Here is a 19,308-nt window from a genome sequence, read left to right as displayed (position 1 = left end):
ATGATGGGTGGCCAGTTACTAGAAACTGTGTTGAAAATCTTTGCCAGTAAAGTGGTCTCCCAGATGCTTCATGGAGTAGCGATATGGGCATGGATCCAAATGCTAACAAAGCCTTAGAAATAGTGCAGAACAAATTCCTCAGGAAAGTGAAGCGGATGTGACAACAATACGGGCTAGAACTGACTATATGTGTCTAAAAAACTATGTGAAAAGACTTCAATCTCTCTTGGAGGAGAGATTCCCCACTTATAGTCTGCACAGAAGGGGAACAGACCAAATGTTGGAAGGATGGCATCCAACACCTCTTGACCCAATATCAATTACAAGATCTCCAGGACATCATGAAGATGGATAAAAGGCACTTAAGAAACTGTCTCTTCAGGTCCAGTGCATAAAGGGATTTAACCATGACTGCCTCTACCAAACGTTCACCATGGTTCCCACTTATCAAAACAGAGCACATCCAAGCTAGTTATTTGACAAAACTCCCACTTGTCGTACTAAGAATCGCTTTTACAGAATTACGATTCCAATTGATGCCCTTGGCGGTGGTGGATGGTCGGTACGGCAAAGTACAGTACAAGGAGAGACCTTGTCTGTGTGGGCAACCTTGCGTGGAAGACCTGTACCACTATTTATTGCAATGCCCGCTATACATAGAACCAAGAGACCGATTTATAAAACCCCTGCTCACGAATGGAACACACTCGAAGAGGGTGGAAAGGGGGAAATGGCTGCTGAGTGATACTGATGACTTTGTAACTGATAAAGTGGCACTATATGCGTTGGCAGCTAAGAAGATCAGGAGAAAATAACTAGATAAAATAGCGGTCAATTGCAAAGGTGATTTAAGCTGGCACGTTCTACCTGAGAACCCCTTGCTATTCTATCGTATGCAACAAATAATTTTTGGGAGAAGTGATTGTGGTTCATTGAATCTGCAGTGCCTGATGTTTTTATTTTTTATGATCATTGTTGCTTCTCTCTTTCTTCCCTTTGTGAATGAAGCCATGGCCTTTGACTAGTGAAATAAAGTTGTTGTTGTTGATGATGATGACGACAGCAGGGGTGGGACCAGTGAGCATGGCCTGCTCTTCCAATCACTTGTTCTTATATAACAGGATGACTTATCATGCCTGAAAAGGGGTCTTGTCTCCCAGGCTCATCCGAACAATGCACCACACTGCTTTAAACAACCATGGCTTTGCCCAAAGAATCCTGGGCTGTAATTTGTTAAGGGTGCTGAGAACTGTTAGGAGACTCCTGCTCCCCTCCCAGAACTACTATTCCCAGAGTGGCTTAACAGTCAATCCCTCTTCCCAGGGAACTCCAGGAATCACAGCTCTGGGAGAACAAATCTCAGCACCCGCAGCAAACTACAGTTCCCAGGATTCTGTGCGGGGAAGCCATGGCTGTTTACAGTGGTTTCATGCTGTGTTCAGGGGCCACAGTCTTAATACCAGATAATTTTCTAGTATTCAAACTAGCAATGTTTAAATGCACCTAAATGGATGAATAAGCAAGCCTCCCTCCCCACCTCACCCCCAGTCTGATGTCCTCCAGATGTTTTGAATTATTACCTCCATCAGCACAGCTGTGTCATGCCAGCATTGGTGGGAGCCCAGCTGTTCTGGCTGAGACTGATGGGAGTTGTAGTCCAAACCATCCTGAACGGACATCGCAGAATGACAGAAACTCTCCAGGGTCTCAGACACACACACACACACACACACACACACACACACACACACACAGAGAGAGAGAGAGAGAGAGAGAGAGAGAGAGAGAGAGATTTTCTAACAGAATGAGTTCTTGAGAGAACCTTAAGAAAAACTGGAGGTGTCAGAATTGAACCTGGCTGGGACCCCCCCTACCTCTGCACACAAAAGGGGGTTCAATGACTGAGCTGCTGCCCCCACCTGCCCCCATGTTTTTAGCGCAGTTGCAGAAATGTCCCTCAGCTGCTTTGTGAAATCAAAATAAATAAGTTGCATTGAACCTCCTGCGTTACTCCCTCCTGCCTGCCATGTGCCAGTTTTACCCTGGAGCAGAGCAGGGCTGCGAGCAAAACTCCCAGCGCCCCAAAGATTCTGGCTTTTTACATTCACAGACAAGCCTTTTGACAGCAGAGGGGTGAATTATTTATTTATTTGGCTGCTCATCATCGCTCAGCTCTGGGATTAAACTGCTTCCTGCTACAATCCCGTATTTCTCTGCCTCAAGCCCAGGCAGTGACCTCCCTCCGTGAGTCTCGTAGATGTTAGCGCTCTCTCTCTCTCTCTCTCTCTCTCTCTCTCTCTCTCTCTCTCCACCCACTCAGTCCGTGTTGAGCAAGTCTTTAAAGAGGGAACTCCAGAGGAGGCACCACATTGTTCTAAGTTGCTTCCACACATCTGAGAGAGAGGATGGCTGGCAGGGACCTTGATGCCATGGACCAGGAAATCTTCAACCAGGTAAGAGCACTCTCTTTTCACTTCTAAGCACCTCTCCTGTTTTGGTGAGAGGGAGAAGCAAGCCAGGCTTCAGTTTTTACAGCCCACTTGAAAATAAGGTATCTTTAATAGGAACACACCTTAGGCAGGTGTGTAATTTTCAGCTTCCTCGAGCAAACAGGTAGCTCATCCTTCAGATGAACTTGGTGCAACCCTTTTCACCACAGGTTTAAATACTGACGTTCCAGTCTAGTGTTTCCTAGTCACTTGCAGTGTTTATAATGCTGAAAAGTTCAGGATGAACACAGCTTGCCTTGCTCCATGGTGAATTTTCAGCTGGTGTGTTTTCTCTGTGTGTCTTCTCTGTCTCCGATTCCTCCAAAGCCTGATAGGAAGGAAGCACTGTATAGAAAACATAGCAATCAGGGAAAGGAGATGTTCAGCAACGGGAAAGATAAAATCTAGATGGACAAGGACAATGCAAATATCTTGCATTGTCCGGGATGTATGTTGACACCCCGTATGTTGAAACTAGTTTCTTGTTATGCATGATTCTGTTGACTTTACAGGGCAACATAAACTGATAAACTAGAGTTGTGCAGATAATTGAGACTGGAAGCAGAGAATGGTTTTTAAAGAAAGCAGAGTGTGATTGGACTATATGCAAGGATGGGGAAGCTGTAGACCTCCAGAAACTGGAGGTCCATTGACCATGGTGGTCATGACTGATGGGAGTTCATGACTGATGGGAGGTCGTGACTGATGGGAGTCCAACACCTGCAGGACATCTGGAACTGTATTCCTGGAGTAAATATATTAAGTGGGCATAAGGCCTCTAGGAAGAAGACTTAGAGAAGGATCTTCTGTTAACAGAACCCAGTGTCAAACCCATTATGTTTTCTGGTTGGATTTTGCTTCCAGTGTAACTGAACTGGCTTGGTTCTGGTTGAAGTTTGCTGCCCTTAGTTTAATTCTACAGACAGGTGTTTTCCCGAAAATCTTGCTGCTGGTAGTAAGTGATGCAAGGTTCAGAATAGCATTTTCCCCACATATACTGAGGTTTAAAATAAGCATGTAGCTCTGTCTGGGGGAAGGGAGCACTCAGAAAACAGACAAGATTTTATTAAATATGACCATGGCACACGTTTGCTGTGAAAGGAATAACATGTTCCCCCTTTTTTGAAAAAAAATGCCTGCAAAAGAAACGGTTCAGAAGTTTAAGCAGAAAGATGTATTTATAATAATTAGCTTTGATTGCAAGATTGATTGGTTAATTAACTAATATACATGTTAACGGTGGACTTTTAAATTGGAGCTGCCCCCATGAAAGAGGGATCAGGGCTAATTGCATTGTTCTGTTACAAGTCATTCTGCTTCAACTCTTGATTCGAGCCAAGTATTGAAGAGGGTTTGCCAAAGAATGCATTAATTGTCTCTGTGTTAATTAACTAAATCTACATGAAATAGTTTCAGAATCTTCTCTTTACTGAGATACAACAATATTTGTTTTAACTGTGTAATTGAGCATTTAAATAAAAATGAGAAGAGTCAGTCAAGCAAACACATCCGACCTGATGGGCAAACTGAGCTTTCTCTCTGCTCAGTGCAGACTGCTTGGGTTCAGCCAGAGAGTAAATGCCTACAGTTCAACAATGTCCCTCCTATCTGAATGTGTTCAGGTTCAGGCTCAGCCCTGGCATTTACCTGAGCAAGGCCCCCCGCCCCCAATTCCCCCCCATGAGTCCTGTAACCTGCCCCGCTGCCCTCAGGAATGGGGGTGAATGTTGCTCCATTGCTGCAATTGCAGTAGGGTTCACCTGCCAAGCTGGTTGGATCCTGTCTGATGGGAGCATCACCTTTTACTTTGCCTTCATTGATTTATTTCATAAAATTTATATACTGCTGGTTTGTAGAAAGCCTCAAAGTGGACCACATGCCTTGGTCCAGCCCTGTGTGTGTGTGTGTTTCAATTTCAAAGTACATCCAATGTACACTTAAAGCACATAACTTCTGCCAAAGAATCCTGGGAACTGTAGTTTTCCCATAACAGAGTTACAACTCCAAGCTTCCTTAGCATCCCACACTTTTCAGATGGACGAAGGGCTTTCCTACTAGGGCTGACGTACTGACAGCCCAGTCAATCACATGCTTTTTCTGCTTAGAGACCTCTTTGCCATAGCTAGTCTTTTGGAATGGCTGAGTTGTGCAGAGATTGACAGAAATGCCTCTGTAGGTTCAAGGAAGTATAATGTGTGAGAGAGATGGGAGAGAGAGTGTGGCTTTGAAATTTTGAGCAGGTAATGTTAATGGGGCTCGTGGCTGGTGACTTGTTCTGAGGAGGGAGATCCCCAGCTGGGGTGCCACCAGCGAAAAGGCCCTGTCTATAGCCTCCATGCTCATTACCTCCATGAGTGGAGCATTCAGAACAGAGCCTCCATAGGCACATGACAATCAGGCAGATTCCTAAGGGATCAGACCATACCATGGTGAGTCTAGCACTTTGAGCTAAGCTTGGAAACAAACCTGTACAGGTATTTTAGCATTGGTGAAAATGCTCAATCCTGCTTGTTTAATGTTTCTCTAGGAAGGGGAGCTGCTGGTGCAACATCTGTCATTGATTCAGGGGGGTATGAACCAGGTGGACACTTCTCCGAGGCTGCATTTAAAAATACTCCCAAGCTACAAATCTAGAGTTAAAGAATGGGATGGTGGTCTTGTAGGCCATTTCATCAAACCTGTTGCTCAGTGCAGGGGATCCAGATCTAACAGCATCCAAAGCAAAGGACTGCCTAAAGACCTCCATTGAGGGAGGGCCCACCGCTCACCTCCTGCAGCCCCACCCAGAAGCCTCCATCCTGACATGCTAGCTTTTTCTGAACAGCTTTGAACACAGTTTGTCATTAGCACGGAACTCGCTTCCTCATGGTCATGTTGTGTGACAATAACAGACATGTACATAACTGAAACAACTACCCCAAAATGAAAACGCATTTACTGCGTCAAAGAGAACTATAAATAACTGAGATCTAGTGATTCAACTAGACCCCACAAAAGTGGGACGTGCTTTCCCCACCTGCTGGGGGAAAACATAGCGCAGATTGCAGAGCACCTGCCTTGCATGCAGAAGTCCCAGGTTCAGCCCCTGCTAACATCTCCAGATGTAGCTGGGAGAGGTACAGCTAGGAGCCACTGCCAGTCAGAGCAGACAATACTGAGCTTGGTGGGTTCATGATCTGACTCAATATGTCACCATTTCCTGCAGTGCACCATTAATATGGCAAGAGAGGGGAGGAGATAGATATGCTACTTTGACAGCATAGGAAGCTGCCTTATATTGAATCAGACCTTGAATCCAACTAGCTCAGTGTTGTCTGTTCTGACTGGCAGTCGCTCTCCAGCACTTCTTGCAGGAGCTTTTCCCAGTCCTACCTGCAAGCTTTGAGGGTATTGAACCTGGAAACTTCTGCAAGCAAGGTGGGTGCATCAAGGCGGATGGCCATTCCCTGACCTGTTCTACTAAGTGGGGTATGTGGAATGCACATGTGTGGCAGTCTGGGGTCCAGGTTTTGACAGAGCCTTGGGCAAAACACCCTCCCTAGCCCCACACTCAGTGTGCCTACCTCCTCATTGCAGCAGAACCAGGGGACTCTTATCTGACCCCCCCCCCCCAGCAGGAGCCCCACCAGGCATCTAGGCCTGGTGACACAAGACCTGGTGTGCTCTGTTATGTGTGCAACCCAGTTTTGCCACCTTTCTCAACATATTTTCATTTTCAAAGAACTGACACAATTTAGCTTCCCTTCTTGCATAGTGTCGGTTTCAACATGCTGCAACAAATCATTTAGAAAGCACCACATATTGCACTAGCGACTGTTCAGGTTGCATCCATTATGCTCTACAGTCCTCTATTTAAAGTGCTTTTCCAGTCCAAGTTTGTTTTGAAGAGGAAGAACCATAAAGGTGAAGATCAGTGGGCCTTGAAGTTGCCCATCAGCAGTGAACCCATCAGCAGTGAACCTGGTCACCTGGTCATTATGATGAGATGCAGGGGGTTGGACTCGATGGCCCTTGTGGTCTCTTCCAACTCTATGATTCTATGATTTAAAAATTATAGCAATTATTTCTAAATTTGCACCTGTGCCTATAAACTGCTAGCACATGCAAAGTTTATGTCTCTTTTGCCCACTTCCCTTTTGGAGCAATGCATCTCCTCTGTTTTGATAAGGCCTAAGTGGTCATTCTGTGGAGCTCTCAGTGTTCAAATGGTACTTCAGAAAGTGTGCTTTGGGATGTAAGAGCAGAGGGATAAGGAGAAGGCAGTCATGAATGTTTCTGTAGAGACAGGAGGGGCTGCATCTGGGTACTGACAGGAAGCCTGTACATATATGTAGCTCAGGAGAGGCATTGCATGATCAGAGGGATGAGAGAGTTGCAGCAGAGTTCTGGACAGAGACGACGGGGGCTGACCTAAGGCTCTGGAAATGGACATTGCATTATCTTTATTTGCTGTTTTCTATTGATCATTTGACATATGGCTTTGTGGGCTGCTATTCTGACACTATTGTACTATGCTGTGTGGGGAATATGTGGGTTGCAAATATTAAATGAAATCAAACAAAAACAAGGCAACAACAGGGCACAGAATTGTATGCCGAGGGGGCAGAGAGGAAGGGACATGTTTTTGCCATGCTGGAATGGGAGATGTCACATGACTTTTGAGGAGGAAGATGATAATTTTGGTCTTGGAGCCATTGAGTTTAGATTCCCTAGCCTTCCCTAGCCTGGTACTCTCCAGATGTTTTGGGCTAACAACCCTAATCAGTCCTAGCCAGTACAGCAATAGACTTGGGAGTCCAGGGTTCGAATTCTGCCACTCAGCCACGAAGCTCACTGGAACACCTTGGGCTAGTCACTGCCTCTCAGTCTAACCTAGCTCACAGGGTTGTTGTGGGGATTAAATTGAGGAGGGGGAGTACCATGTATGCTACCTTGAGTTTCTTGGAGAAAAAGATGGGCTAGAAATGCATAAACAAACAAGTAAGAGGGTTGCTCAGCCTCACAACACTTCAGGAAAAACTCATCATCGGCAACAACAAATGTGTTTACACATTCCAAATCAGAGAGGTATGTATAGTAAATATGAGCCAAGTACATTTTCCATCCAGGATTCCTTGTAAATCACTGCTATGAATTGCTGGACTGTCACCTTAATCTCCTGGATACTTCTTGGCAGAAACACAGCCCGAGTCCAGCTCTATGATATCAGTTTGGAAGACTTTTTTATTTATTTAAAGTAACTAGCAAGAAGCAATCCATGTAAGTAACGTTGACAGATGAATATATGTTATTATGAATGACATTCATATCCTTCTCTCTGTGCTTTATATATCCTGCTTGCAATGCAAACTGCCCTCTGGATAAAGAAGCCAGCTTTTGACAGCTCTGGTTGTGACAAACACACTTGAGTAGCACTTGAGGAGGAGGAAAGTGGAAAATAAGCAAGAGGAGAGGAGACGAGAGGCAGTCACTCAAAATCTGCATTTCTCCGGATGTTGTGATGCAGTTTTCCAATTTGCAAAGGATCCATTGGAATGAGTACATTAGTGTACCTACTCCATCTTTTGACATGTTATGATGCAGCCAGGGGTAACATGAACCCAACGACTTCTTTCCCACTGCAATGTGTCCTTAGCACAGCAGAATCTCCAGCAGCAGAATGGTGGTTGTGTGGCATGTATGCGTGCAAAACCCACCCACCCCACTCTCTCTTCTCTCTGAAATCCCTCCCCAGGTTGCTTTTCTGGAACCCCTATTAGTGGTGGGGTAGAATCATGGAGTTGGAAGGAGACTTCTAGTTCAACCTCCTGCAAGGCAGAAATCACAGCTGAAGAATCCCAGACAGATGGTCGTCCAAATGTTGTTTAAAGACCTCCATTGAAGGATAGCCCACCACTTTCTGAAAGCATCTGTTCCACTGTCAAAGGGCTCTTGCCATCAGAAAGTTCTTCCTCAGGTTTAGTCAGAATGTCCTTTCTTGTCATTTGAATCCATTGGTTCAGGTCCTCTCTGTGGACCAGCAGAAAACGAGCTGGCTCCATCTTCCATGTAAACATGGAAGAGTCTCTGTCTCTCTTTCTCTCTGTGTAGGGGAAAGACTTTCAGTGGGACAGTGGGACCTTAAGTACCCCCTCCTCCCTTGCGAATTGTTCCTTCCTGAGGAGGTGCTTTGCAGCCATGCCTAGGCTAAAGTTATGCTTGGCTGGGTCAACCTGGAGCCTATGGTTCTGCAAGGCAGGAGCTTAGATGGAAAAAGGCAAGTGGAGGTCACTGGAGGAGTGAAGAGGGTTTGTAGTAGCAGCACCAAGACCCCTGAACCTTCTTCTTTGCGGTGGCAGTGTGGCAGCTGGCACATGGGGGGAATGGCTGGCCAGAGCTTCCTGCTCCCCTGATATGGCCAGAAACGGGGTCTAAGGATCCAGGAGGGGCCCTTCTGGTCTTATGTGGCTGCTGCACCCCCCACCTCTCACCTTCCATTCTACACCATAGTTGTAGCGCCCCCAAGGCTCTTTGTTGTGCTCCACTAAATCTGCCTCTGGCTGTTGCCTCTTGCTTGGCTCTTGCAGACTCTGCATGGAGGGTGGTGCGGAGCTTGGCGCATTATTTCAGTTGCAAAGCACACAAATCACACTCCTCTCCCATTCAGCCATTATATGCTTTGCAACTGCATCTGCCTTCCTGATAAGCTGGAGCAAAAAGCAAGAAAACAGCTGACCAATATGGACTGCAAAAAGAAATACTCTGAGCATGTGCAGTTTCATACTTATAAAAACTCACAGCACCAACATGACTACGGGAATAAAATGGAGTTTTCTGCTGCTGTCTTGTTTCCTGCTGCTAAACATTTGGGAATAAGCACTAGAAAAGCTTTAATAAAATGAGCATTTGCAACCATGTTCATGTCTCCTTGGCCATTCCTCAGCTATATGGTTTTTTAAAAAAGAAGGAAGGAGTGATGCTGCAGCAACCAGCATCTGACCTGATGGACCCTGGTATGTGTAGAACATCTCTGGTGCTGATGCTGGGCCTGTCTGCTGATGCCTCCTCCAATCTCTGCTGCTTTCTTGGTCATTGGGGGCCACAGGACCCTGCACTTTGAGGTCCAACCCAAGCTGGAGCACCGGGGTCTGACCAGTGGTCAGTCTCAGAGGACAAATGTTTCCACACCACTTTGATGGGGCAGCTTGGCAGGCATGTGGCAGCTTCTATTCCAGACCAGCATGCTCAGATTACAAGGGACAGGGAGGTTTCTGACCCGGCCTTGCAGTTCTTCCCACGTGCTCTTTCAGGGAGGCCTCCTGCACAACAAATTCTTGGTCTGGTGCACAAATCCCAGGTGAATTGCATTATAGGGTATAGGGTGTGAAGGAGCAAGACTGAATGGTTTTTAAAGTCACTCCAGTCCTCTTCTCTCAAATATGAAGCCATTGTGGGCAACCGTGAGTCCTTTTCACACAGCTGAGCCCCTGGAAAGGGGCCTCTACCCACCCACTTGCTCTCAAATGCAAGCACGGCTCTTCCGCTCACCCACATTTGCACCCTCTCACCTGGGTGCAAAAGGGCTGCCACGTGGAAGATGGAGCAGAGTTGCTTTTGCTGCTACGGAGAGTTGGACCAAAACCACTGGATTCAAATTACAAGGAAGGCGAATCCCACTAAACCATTGGACATCCTCAGAAGCTGAATGTTGGAAGATTCAGGGCAGATAAAACAAGGTCTTTCTTCACACAGTGCATATTAAGCTGTGAAACTCCTTGCACAGGAGGCAATGATGGCCGCTAATCTGGATGGCTTTAAAAGAGGTGTAGACAGATTCATGGAGGACAAGGCTGTTGATGGCTACTAGCCATGAAGGCTACATTGTCCACAGCTGGAGGCAGCAATGCTTTTGAATACCAGTCTCTGGAAACCACAGAAGGAGAGAGTTCATCTTGCACCCTGTTTGTGGGGTCTTCCACAGGCATCTAGTTGGCCACTGTGAGAGCAGCATACTGGACTAGATGGGCCTTTGGCCTGATCCAGCAAGCTCTTATATTCTTAGTGGGTACTGCAGTCAGGGGGTGTGGGGGGCCACTCTTGCACTGATATGTCATGTGTGCTTAGTTTCAGGTCATTCTTGCTCTGATGATTCAAGTGGGCTTTCGTTTTTTTACTGACTTATCCCTTTGCACACACAGACATGCACTTTCGAAAAAACACATTTTGTCTACCACTCTGTGGGAAGAGGGAAGCAACTTTCTGACTGATGCAAAGTCCAGCCAGGTGACACTGTCCACAGCCATCCTCCCAGAAAAGGGAGAGACCTCATGACTGACACAAAGGATAGGCAGTCAGCTGTGTGCAAAGCTGGAAAAACCGGCTCCCTCTGAGCCCTGTATGGGCAAGGAAATGTTGGGTGTGTTTTCACGCCAAGGTTCCTGGCATCCGGATTCACTTTTATGTAAGTGCCTCTTGTCTCAGACTTTCTCCCATCTGCAACAAGTGAGATCATAATATTAGCCTACCTTACAAGGCTGTTGTAAAATAATTATGGAGACAAATGCCTGTGAAAATGCTATGGTGTGATAAATGCTAAAATGCAGTAGCAGGAGCCAATGATGGAAGTTGCCTTGGATCAAGTCAGATTATTTGTTCATCCGGATTCTTGTTGAGTCTTCTCTATGGTTCTCCAGGGACTCGGACAGAGAAGCACCTTCTCCATCACTCGCTGGCTGGACTGGAAATGCTAGGGACTTTTCCTGGGACCTCCTGCATGCAACATATGTGCTCTGCCAGTGAGCTGTGATCTCTAGTTTTGTCCCTAGTTGTCAGTATTCTTCATCATGAACCCCTGCAGCAATACTGATCTGTCATATATATATATGTGTACACACACACACACACACACACACACACACACACACGGTGCTGTGTCCTTGCTCACTCTACTCACCAATCCCCCACCATTCTCCCCACATTAACCCTCTAGAACTTCCCCTCCCCACCCCATGCAACTACTAAGTGCCCCTTTCATTTTCCCAACACCATTTCCAAGATTGTGATGTGACACTACAAATCCTCCAATGGGGGCTGTGTGTGATGACAGCATTAGACTTTTATGTATATAGGCAGATACCTATATATTGAAATGCTGCCCTCAGATATGAGGGTGGTAGGACCGCTTGTGTTCCTGGAGCCTAGAGCTCTGCCTTCTTGAGCAGCCAAGCAGCAGGAATTCTTTGCTCTGCCCACATCCCACCCCACGTGCTCTGCCTCTTCTCTACCCTTTGGAAATTGGCCTGACTAACATTGTTTCTATTTCAAGAAACTGTAAAATGACCAGGACACATTCTGTTTCACTGCCTGAGGAGAAATGGGAAGGCGCCGTTCTCTCACTGCTACTGCAGTCCTGCTTACTGGAGTCACACAGCTTCGGCTTCCAGTGAGATCTCGTCAGAACACAGAAGCCACCACTTCTTGCTTCTCTAGTGGCAGCAGCGATGAGTGGCTCATTGCCATGGGAAAAGTAAGGTGAAGCTGTAGTAGCAGCAGCAGCAGCAGCGAAATCTCACAAGAGTTCAGTCGCTGCTGCTTCTTTCTGCTTCTCTGGCAGCGGTGTGTGTGGTGCCATGCTCGCAGGATTCTACCACCTGAGGCACCTGCAGAGGTTTCTCTGAAGGGATTCTGGGAATTGTGGTCAGACTCTTTTAGTAAAAGCATCTCACTTTCCAACCACAGAACCACAAGTCCCACAGATCCTCAGGTAGAAGCCACAATGAGGCTGCTTTTTATCACGGGCACGGCAGCCAGAGCTGCCACTGAGATCAGCCGTGGGCTGCTGCTCTTACCCATGGCCAGAATCTGCAAAGGCAAAGCTGTCACTTTGAGGTTGCTTCCCCTCTTCCCAACCCTCCCCTTTCCCTCCTGCATCATGTCTTTCGAATGTGAGCCTGAGAGGAGGAACTACCTTAGTGCTGGCAAAGCAAAAGGTTGGGCAGCTGGCTTGCTTCGTTAACAGTAACACATCCAGATTTGGGACAGATAAAAGAAAGTACGTCTTCATATTATGCATAGTTAAGCTATGGAACTCACTCCCACCATCCTAAAGGTAAAGGTAAAGGTACCCCTGCCCGTACGGGCCAGTCTTGACAGACTCTGGGGTTGTGCGCCCATCTCACTTAAGAGGCCGGGGGCCAGCGCTGTCCGGAGACACTTCCGGGTCACGTGGCCAGCATGACATCGCTGCTCTGGCGAGCCAGAGCCGCACACGGAAACGCCGTTTACCTTCCCGCTGGTAAGCGGTCCCTATTTATCTACTTGCACCCGGAGGTGCTTTCGAACTGCTAGGTTGGCAGGCGCTGGGACCGAGCAGCAGGAGCGCACCCCGCCGCAGGGATTCGAACCGCCGACCTTTCGATCGGCAAGCCCTAGGCGCTGAGGCTTTAACCCACAGCGCCACCTGCGTCCCACCCCACCATCCTAGGTGGCATTAAAAGAGGATGAGACAAATTGATGGAGGAGAAGGCTATCAGGGGCTACTAGCCAGGACAGCTCTTCTCTGCCTTCATGCCCCTGAATCCCAGTTGCTGGAAACCAGAGGAGGGGTGAGTTGCTCTTGTGCTCGCCTCCTGCTTGTGGGCCTCCCATCTGGGCATCTGGTTGGCCAAGGTGAGGACTGGATTCTGGGCTAGATGGACTGGGAGTGAGAGTGCCCTTCATATTTTATCTGTGCAGACCTACCAAGATGCTTGAGGAAAGGGCTCAGCTATCCACTGTTTGCATGTATCTTATTTGAAATGGGTTTTTAAAAAGTCATTTACAAGCAAAGGGCAGATGTTCTCCATTCTATTGATCCTGAGTCACGCATTCATTTTGCCTGGGGTTTAGCAGGAGTCAGTGAATGACGTAGTGTCACGCTGAAAAGATTAAACAGCACCAGCATCTGTGACAGTAGCAGGCTTGACGTCCAATGATCTTTCCCTATATAAGGGCTAGATCAGTGTCTGGATCATCTAAGAACAGGATGCTGAACTGAATGGACCACTGTCTGGTGCTCTTCTGGTGATGAATCTCTGCTTGGATTTGGACCACATTAGATTCTGAGGAACTTCACATAAGAACGTGCCTCTTTCCACATCAAAAAGGCTTCCAGCCTAGAACCTTTTTATTTTAAAAATGTGGCAATAACTCCCACTCCCACCTCTTCTCCTAAACAGTTTTCTTTGGGCAGGGGTCTTGTTTTTTCGTGGAGTGGCTTCCAGCTGTATCAGCCCACCCCTGTACCTGTGTGGTTCAGACACACCTCTAATGTCCTCTGGGAGAACAAAGTCTCCCTCTCGGTTCTGTGCTAAATGACTTGCCTTAGAGAGTGATTGCGAGGGATTGTAAAACCCAGTCAAGGTGCTGCTGTACAGAAGGCTCCCCAGGAAGTATTAATTCTTCCGTGCCCTTTACAGCATTCAATAAAACTGCATTGAGGCTATATTTAGACAGGACAGATGCCCTGGGAGGGGCTTTTAGATTCGCAGGGCACAGTTCAAGGGAGAGGAAGAAGGCCCTTTAAAAGGGGAGAGCTATAAAATTACAAAGTGAATCACCATGAAGAAACTAAATATTTATTTCTCTGAAAGCAATCAGGGTGGAAAATGTATGTTTTTTAAAGCACAAAACACAATTTAACATTTGTAGAAAGAGGCACTTGAACCTTCCAGTGCACACTGTCCAATTTACAGTGGATCAGGTGCTGCAGAACTTCCTGCCCATGGCCCAAAATTGGTTCACAAGGCCATTTTCTCCAAATCATGCCAGCAATGGAAAGTGGCAGCAGTAAGAGCCGTGGCCTGTGAGGCCTTGTGGTAGTGATAGAGAGTGCTGGCAGTAGCGGCGGTGCATTGCAAGGACTTGCAGAAGTAGTTGCCAGGACATTGTCCTGTTTGCCTCTGCGTAGTTCTTTCCTTATTTCAGATACTGTGATATATCAATATATTATGATATTTAGCTGGTGATATATTGCAATATTGAAAACCAGCTATCATGTGTGTGTGTCATCCTGGAGTCAGAAGAGTCACTGTCACTCTCCTATGTAACAGAGCTCCTGGACTTTCCAATTTTAAGATGCTGCTTCTTGCCAGCTGCACTTTCCAGAGGCACTTGTCTTACTAATAAGCTCTGAGACATTTGCTGTCCAATTAATCAGCACCAGTTATATAAGGTAATTCTACGAAGGTTTATTCTGAAACAAGCTCCATTGAGTTCAATGGGGCTTACTCCCATGCAGCTGTGTACAGAACCACAGCCTTAATCAACTAATTAACTGGTTAAACATTGTGGCCCTAGGATATAGTGAAACCACACTCGAGCTCCACCTTCCATGGTATTTTTAACATCTTAAATTGCTGCTAACTTCTTGTCCCCTAATTAAATGCATCCATCTTTGTAAATTATTTCCATAGATCAAAACCCCATAACTGGCCATCAAAATTGGGTACTGCAGCTGCTGATATAGCTGGGCTGGTTTCATCCTCTTCAACCCCCCCCCCCAAAAAAAACCCATCCTAACACATTTTATTTATTTATTGCATTTCTACCCCAGCTCTTCCTCCAAGGAGCGCAAAGTGACGCATGTGGTCGCCCCCTCTTGTTTAATCCCCCACAACCAGCCCTGGGAGGCAGGTTAGGCTGAGAGGCAGTGACTGGTCCAGGGTGACACCCAGTGAGCTTCATGGCTGAGTGTGGGATTTGAACCCCAGGCTCCCAGGACCTGGCCCAACACTCTAACCACTAGCTCTCTTGCCCAAGAGTGGTAGGATGTTACACAGATGAGCAGAGCAGGTTTACGCTCAGAATTTCACAGTGTTGCGGATACACCACCTGTACCTATTCAGCTTTGCGGGGAAGGAAGAAAACACAGTGACTGGCCACAGTGGCTGGCACCCATCTGGACTCACGGGGCGGAAGGCAGGGAGCCCAAATGGTAATTAGAGCCAGTCAGTGCCAAGAGGAGAGGCAGAACCAACTAGTTTTGTCCCCATCTCCCCCCTCCCTGCTGACTTTCCAAGGGCAACCCCAGGAGCAGGAGGAGGCGGATAACCTTGGCCACCCCCTAGGCTGGTTGAGGCAAGAAGGCAGGCGGATAGGTGGGGGCTGGATGAGGGCGACTGAGGTAGGTCTACATGCTGCAATGGACCAGCCACCACGGCCAGCAATGCTTTAGATCAGATTCTTTGTTTTAAAATTAATAGCACATAGTTAGAATTATGGATCTCGCTCCCACAAGAGGTAATGTGGCCACAAATCACAAAGATGATTTTAAAAGAGAATTGGCTCCCTCCTCCAAGAATTTGTCTATTGATGGCTGCTAGCCATGATGGCTAAGCTGTGACTTCACAGTCACAGGCAGAAATGCTTCTGAATATCAGTCGCTGGAAACTGCAAGAGCGCTCCTGTGATCAAATCCTGCTTGTGGGTTCTCCACAGGGCTCTGGGTGGCCTGATCCAGCACACTCCCTTCATGTTCATAATATTGCATGGTGTTATTGGGGGTTCAGTGTGATAAGGCACTTTGTGAAGCAAGTTATTTAAGAAGCAATTTCATAATATTTTAAATGGATATATATACACAAATAAGAAACGACGTAAAAACAGCAGGTGTGTCTCTGGCATTACTTGAATCTATGCCATGGTCTCCCAGTCAGGGACTACACTGTCCACAAACACTGCGTGTGGAGGCAGCCAATGACATTGCCATGATCAACTTCATGAGCCACCAGCTGCAGATCCACTGTAAAGAGCCACTGTTATTGCTGGCATGCTGCTGGTATGATAGAGATTAGAGGGGGGCAAAACTAGGCTGTGCCCACTCTCTGCCCTGTGGGTGCAACTTGCCAGCATAAATCTACATTGGGGGAGTTTAGCATCAGCATGGGGCAGAGTGTCCAGTGGCGCAGATGGAGTTATTTGGGTAGAATGACACACAGCTTCTTAATGCTACTCAGCTAGTAGATCTTCAGTTTCCTCCTTCATTTCATTGGAGGAGAGACCACAGGTAATGCAGTACAATCACTTCCGGACAACTTGTTTGTTCAGCATTCACTCTGACTTAATTGTACAAAGAATGCAGGGTGGGAGGTTCTACAATGTTGTGTGTCTAAAGAGCATTGATTCTGATTTGTTAGTTTAGAAGCTAAGGTGGCATACATACTTCTCCGCCACAATAACTCTACGGGGGCAGGTTAGGCTCAGAAGCAGCGACCGGCCCAGGCAGTCACACCCAGTGGGCCAAGTGGGGGATTTGAACCCTCATCTCCCAGGTACTAGTCCAGCATGCTAACCACTACACCATACTGGTTCTCAATTATACAACTGTGACTATACAATGAGGTTATATGATGTTAGTTCAAGCAATCATCATTTCAGATATTCAATGCATCTTCCCCTTCATGGTCCTTATTGCAAACTGTCTGGAGTGGTGGGGTGGAGGGGTTTTTTGGATATAGGTTTTGTTGCACAAGAAGGCCAAATATGCTATTGTTGTTGCTATTATTAAAATTTGTATACCACCCTTCATCTGTAGATCTCAGGGTGGTTCGCAACATAAAAACACAATATTAAAAAATACAAAATACATGATAAAAATAAAAATTACACAACCTGGATTTGACAGCATGTGAATGAATCCACCCTGGAATGTATTGGTGGTGTGGAAGGTCTCCTGTGTCTCTGACTGAATTTGCCAGGTATGTGGTTCAATCCCACTTGCAAAATAACTGACAGCCTGATTGACAGCTCTGTTTGAGTGGATTGCTTGCCCGTCCTGTAGAAGAGGAGTGGGAAATTTGTGGGGGTCCCCCCAAACACTATGCTTAATTGCATGCAAGCTCCTCTGGGCTTGCGGGACAGGGCACAAATGTCCTGACCATCATCCCTGACCACTGGCCATGCTGCTGGGAGTCCAACAATCTCTGCAGGGCCACAGGTTCCCCATCTTTGCCAAAGAACGTGACAGCCCCAGAAAGCTTTCTGTTCGGAAGTCTTTTCTCAAAGGGCACCAAAAGCACTTTTAGCTTTCCTTATGTAAGCCATTTTTAATGGAGAATCCATCACGACTCTCAGGGCGCATACTGGAATTTAAAATGGCTTTCTGTCCCGATAAGAACTATTTCGCTCCTCCGCTTTTTGGGCTCCGCGGGGGAGTAAGCTTCGCGTCCCCTTCAGAGTTCCGGCCGCGCGTCTAGCCCCGGCGCCGCACTCCGCACGCGCTCAGGAACCCGACGGCGCAGCGCGTCTCCGGCAGGCGGCGATCCTTGCGCCAGCCCCTCCCGGCTCAGGCCAGCGTCGTGCGGTTCTGCACGCCCGCCAGCCCCCGGCGGAGTGACGACGCCGGCGGAGGCGGGGCGGCGCAGGGCGGCGCGCCGAGTCCTCAGCTCAACCTGGGAGCCGGAGCCCCATGTGCGCGGCGGGGCAGAGCGGGATGCGGCGCCTGGAGGGGCGCAGACTCCAAGCACAACGGGGGCGCGGCTAGTTTCCGATGTCGCACTTACAGAAGAATAAAGAGCCCCAATCTCCGAACTGGCCTCTCGGCTGCCGCGCCTTTAGGGCTCCTTTTGCTCAGCCGCCCCACGCAGGATGCCCAGAGCGAGAAAGCGCCCTCGTGGCCGCCAGGGAGGTGCAAAGGGAAGGGCCGGATGGGGCATTGGACCCATTCGGAGACCCGAGGCTATGCCCAGGCAGAGCCTGGGCACGGATCCTGGGACTTGTGTCCGAGTAGAAGCGCCTCGCGTGGGGCATGGGTGGGCGGGTGACAAAGGGAGCCCCCACCTCCCGGGCGCGTTTTTCCTTGGGGAGCCTGGGCTGTGGGCGGGGCGGGCGCTGCACTCTGCACCCGCTCAGGAGCCTGCTGCCGCCTGGGGGGGCCGCGGAGCTTTCCGAGCAGCCGCCTTCCTCCTCCTCCTCCTCCTCCTTCCAGGTTGAGGCTCTCCACACCCTCCGGCCGGGGCCAATGGGAGGCGCCGGGCAGGGCGCGTCACGCGGGAGCCGGCAGGGGAGGATGGCATCGCTGGCGAGCCTCAAGAAGCCACTTGGTTCCCGCGCCGGGTAGCCAGGCAGGGCCGCCTCCGCCTCGTCCTCGCCGCCCTCTCCCGGCTCCGGGGCTCCGGGCCCCGTCTCGCCGCGCCATGATCGCCTCCCACTTGCTGGCGTACTTCTTCACCGAGCTCAACCACAGCCAAGTGCAGCGGGTGAGGGCGGGCGGGCGGGCGCGCGGGGCCACGCCGAGGGACCGGCCGGGCCGGGCTGGGCGAGGGAGCGGGGCGAGCACGTGGGGGCAGCTCGGGGGCCCTTTCGGGAAACGGCGGCGCGATTATGGGGCGGCGGGGGGGGGGGGGACGCGCAAGGAACGTCGGCTTGCTTTTTCAGCTGGAGCGTAAAAGCGGGGAATTCCCGTCTGCGCGGGAGACAGACGCGGAGATCTCGTGAAAGGGAACCCAGGGACCCTCTCGTCTGGGGTGGGTTGGGCGGCTCTGGGCGCCCCGTTTCCCGGGACAGGGGGAAGGGGCGGCGGCGGCGGCGGCGGCTGCCGCTACGATCTGACCACTGCGCGGGGAGAAATAGGATTATATTGGTGGGGTCTTTGAGCTGCAGCAGGAGATGCAAGGCGCTCTTTCCGGCTTCCACGTGGAATAATGCAGATGGGACATTTTCTCCCCTTCCGTTGGTGGGAGGCTGGACTCAATACTCAAGTCTGTTCCGTTCTCCAAACTTTCATGTATTGCAAAGGAGAGCGCCGCCCCCCTCCACGACTATCTGGAAGAAATGGGGTCCCAATCCTGCTTTTTCCTTCTCG

At 48.7% G+C, this 19,308-nt stretch overlaps 1 protein-coding gene across 2 annotated transcripts in view; it reads left to right on the top strand.

The window, feature by feature from the left end:
• The first annotated feature begins 2,305 nt into the window (after window positions 1-2,305).
• The window catches only part of LOC307222313 (hexokinase-2), a 56,150-nt gene continuing 39,147 nt past the window's right edge, over window positions 2,306-19,308 (top strand). Inside the window, exon 1 of one of the 2 annotated variants that reach the window (XM_079987453.1) lies at window positions 2,306-2,453. In XM_079987453.1, the coding sequence (XP_079843579.1) occupies window positions 2,406-2,453 (48 nt within the window). In that variant the 5' untranslated portion in view covers window positions 2,306-2,405. Of the gene's footprint in view, window positions 2,454-18,505; window positions 18,704-19,308 lie in introns of those variants that run through there. The other variant, XM_079987452.1, reaches the window with a different exon arrangement.

This window comes from Podarcis cretensis (assembly GCF_951804945.1).
Source record: "Podarcis cretensis genome assembly, chromosome: 8".
Taxonomy (NCBI): domain Eukaryota; kingdom Metazoa; phylum Chordata; class Lepidosauria; order Squamata; family Lacertidae; genus Podarcis; species Podarcis cretensis.
Note: the sequence above shows the minus strand (reverse complement) of the source record. Positions and strands in the feature narration are given on the sequence as shown.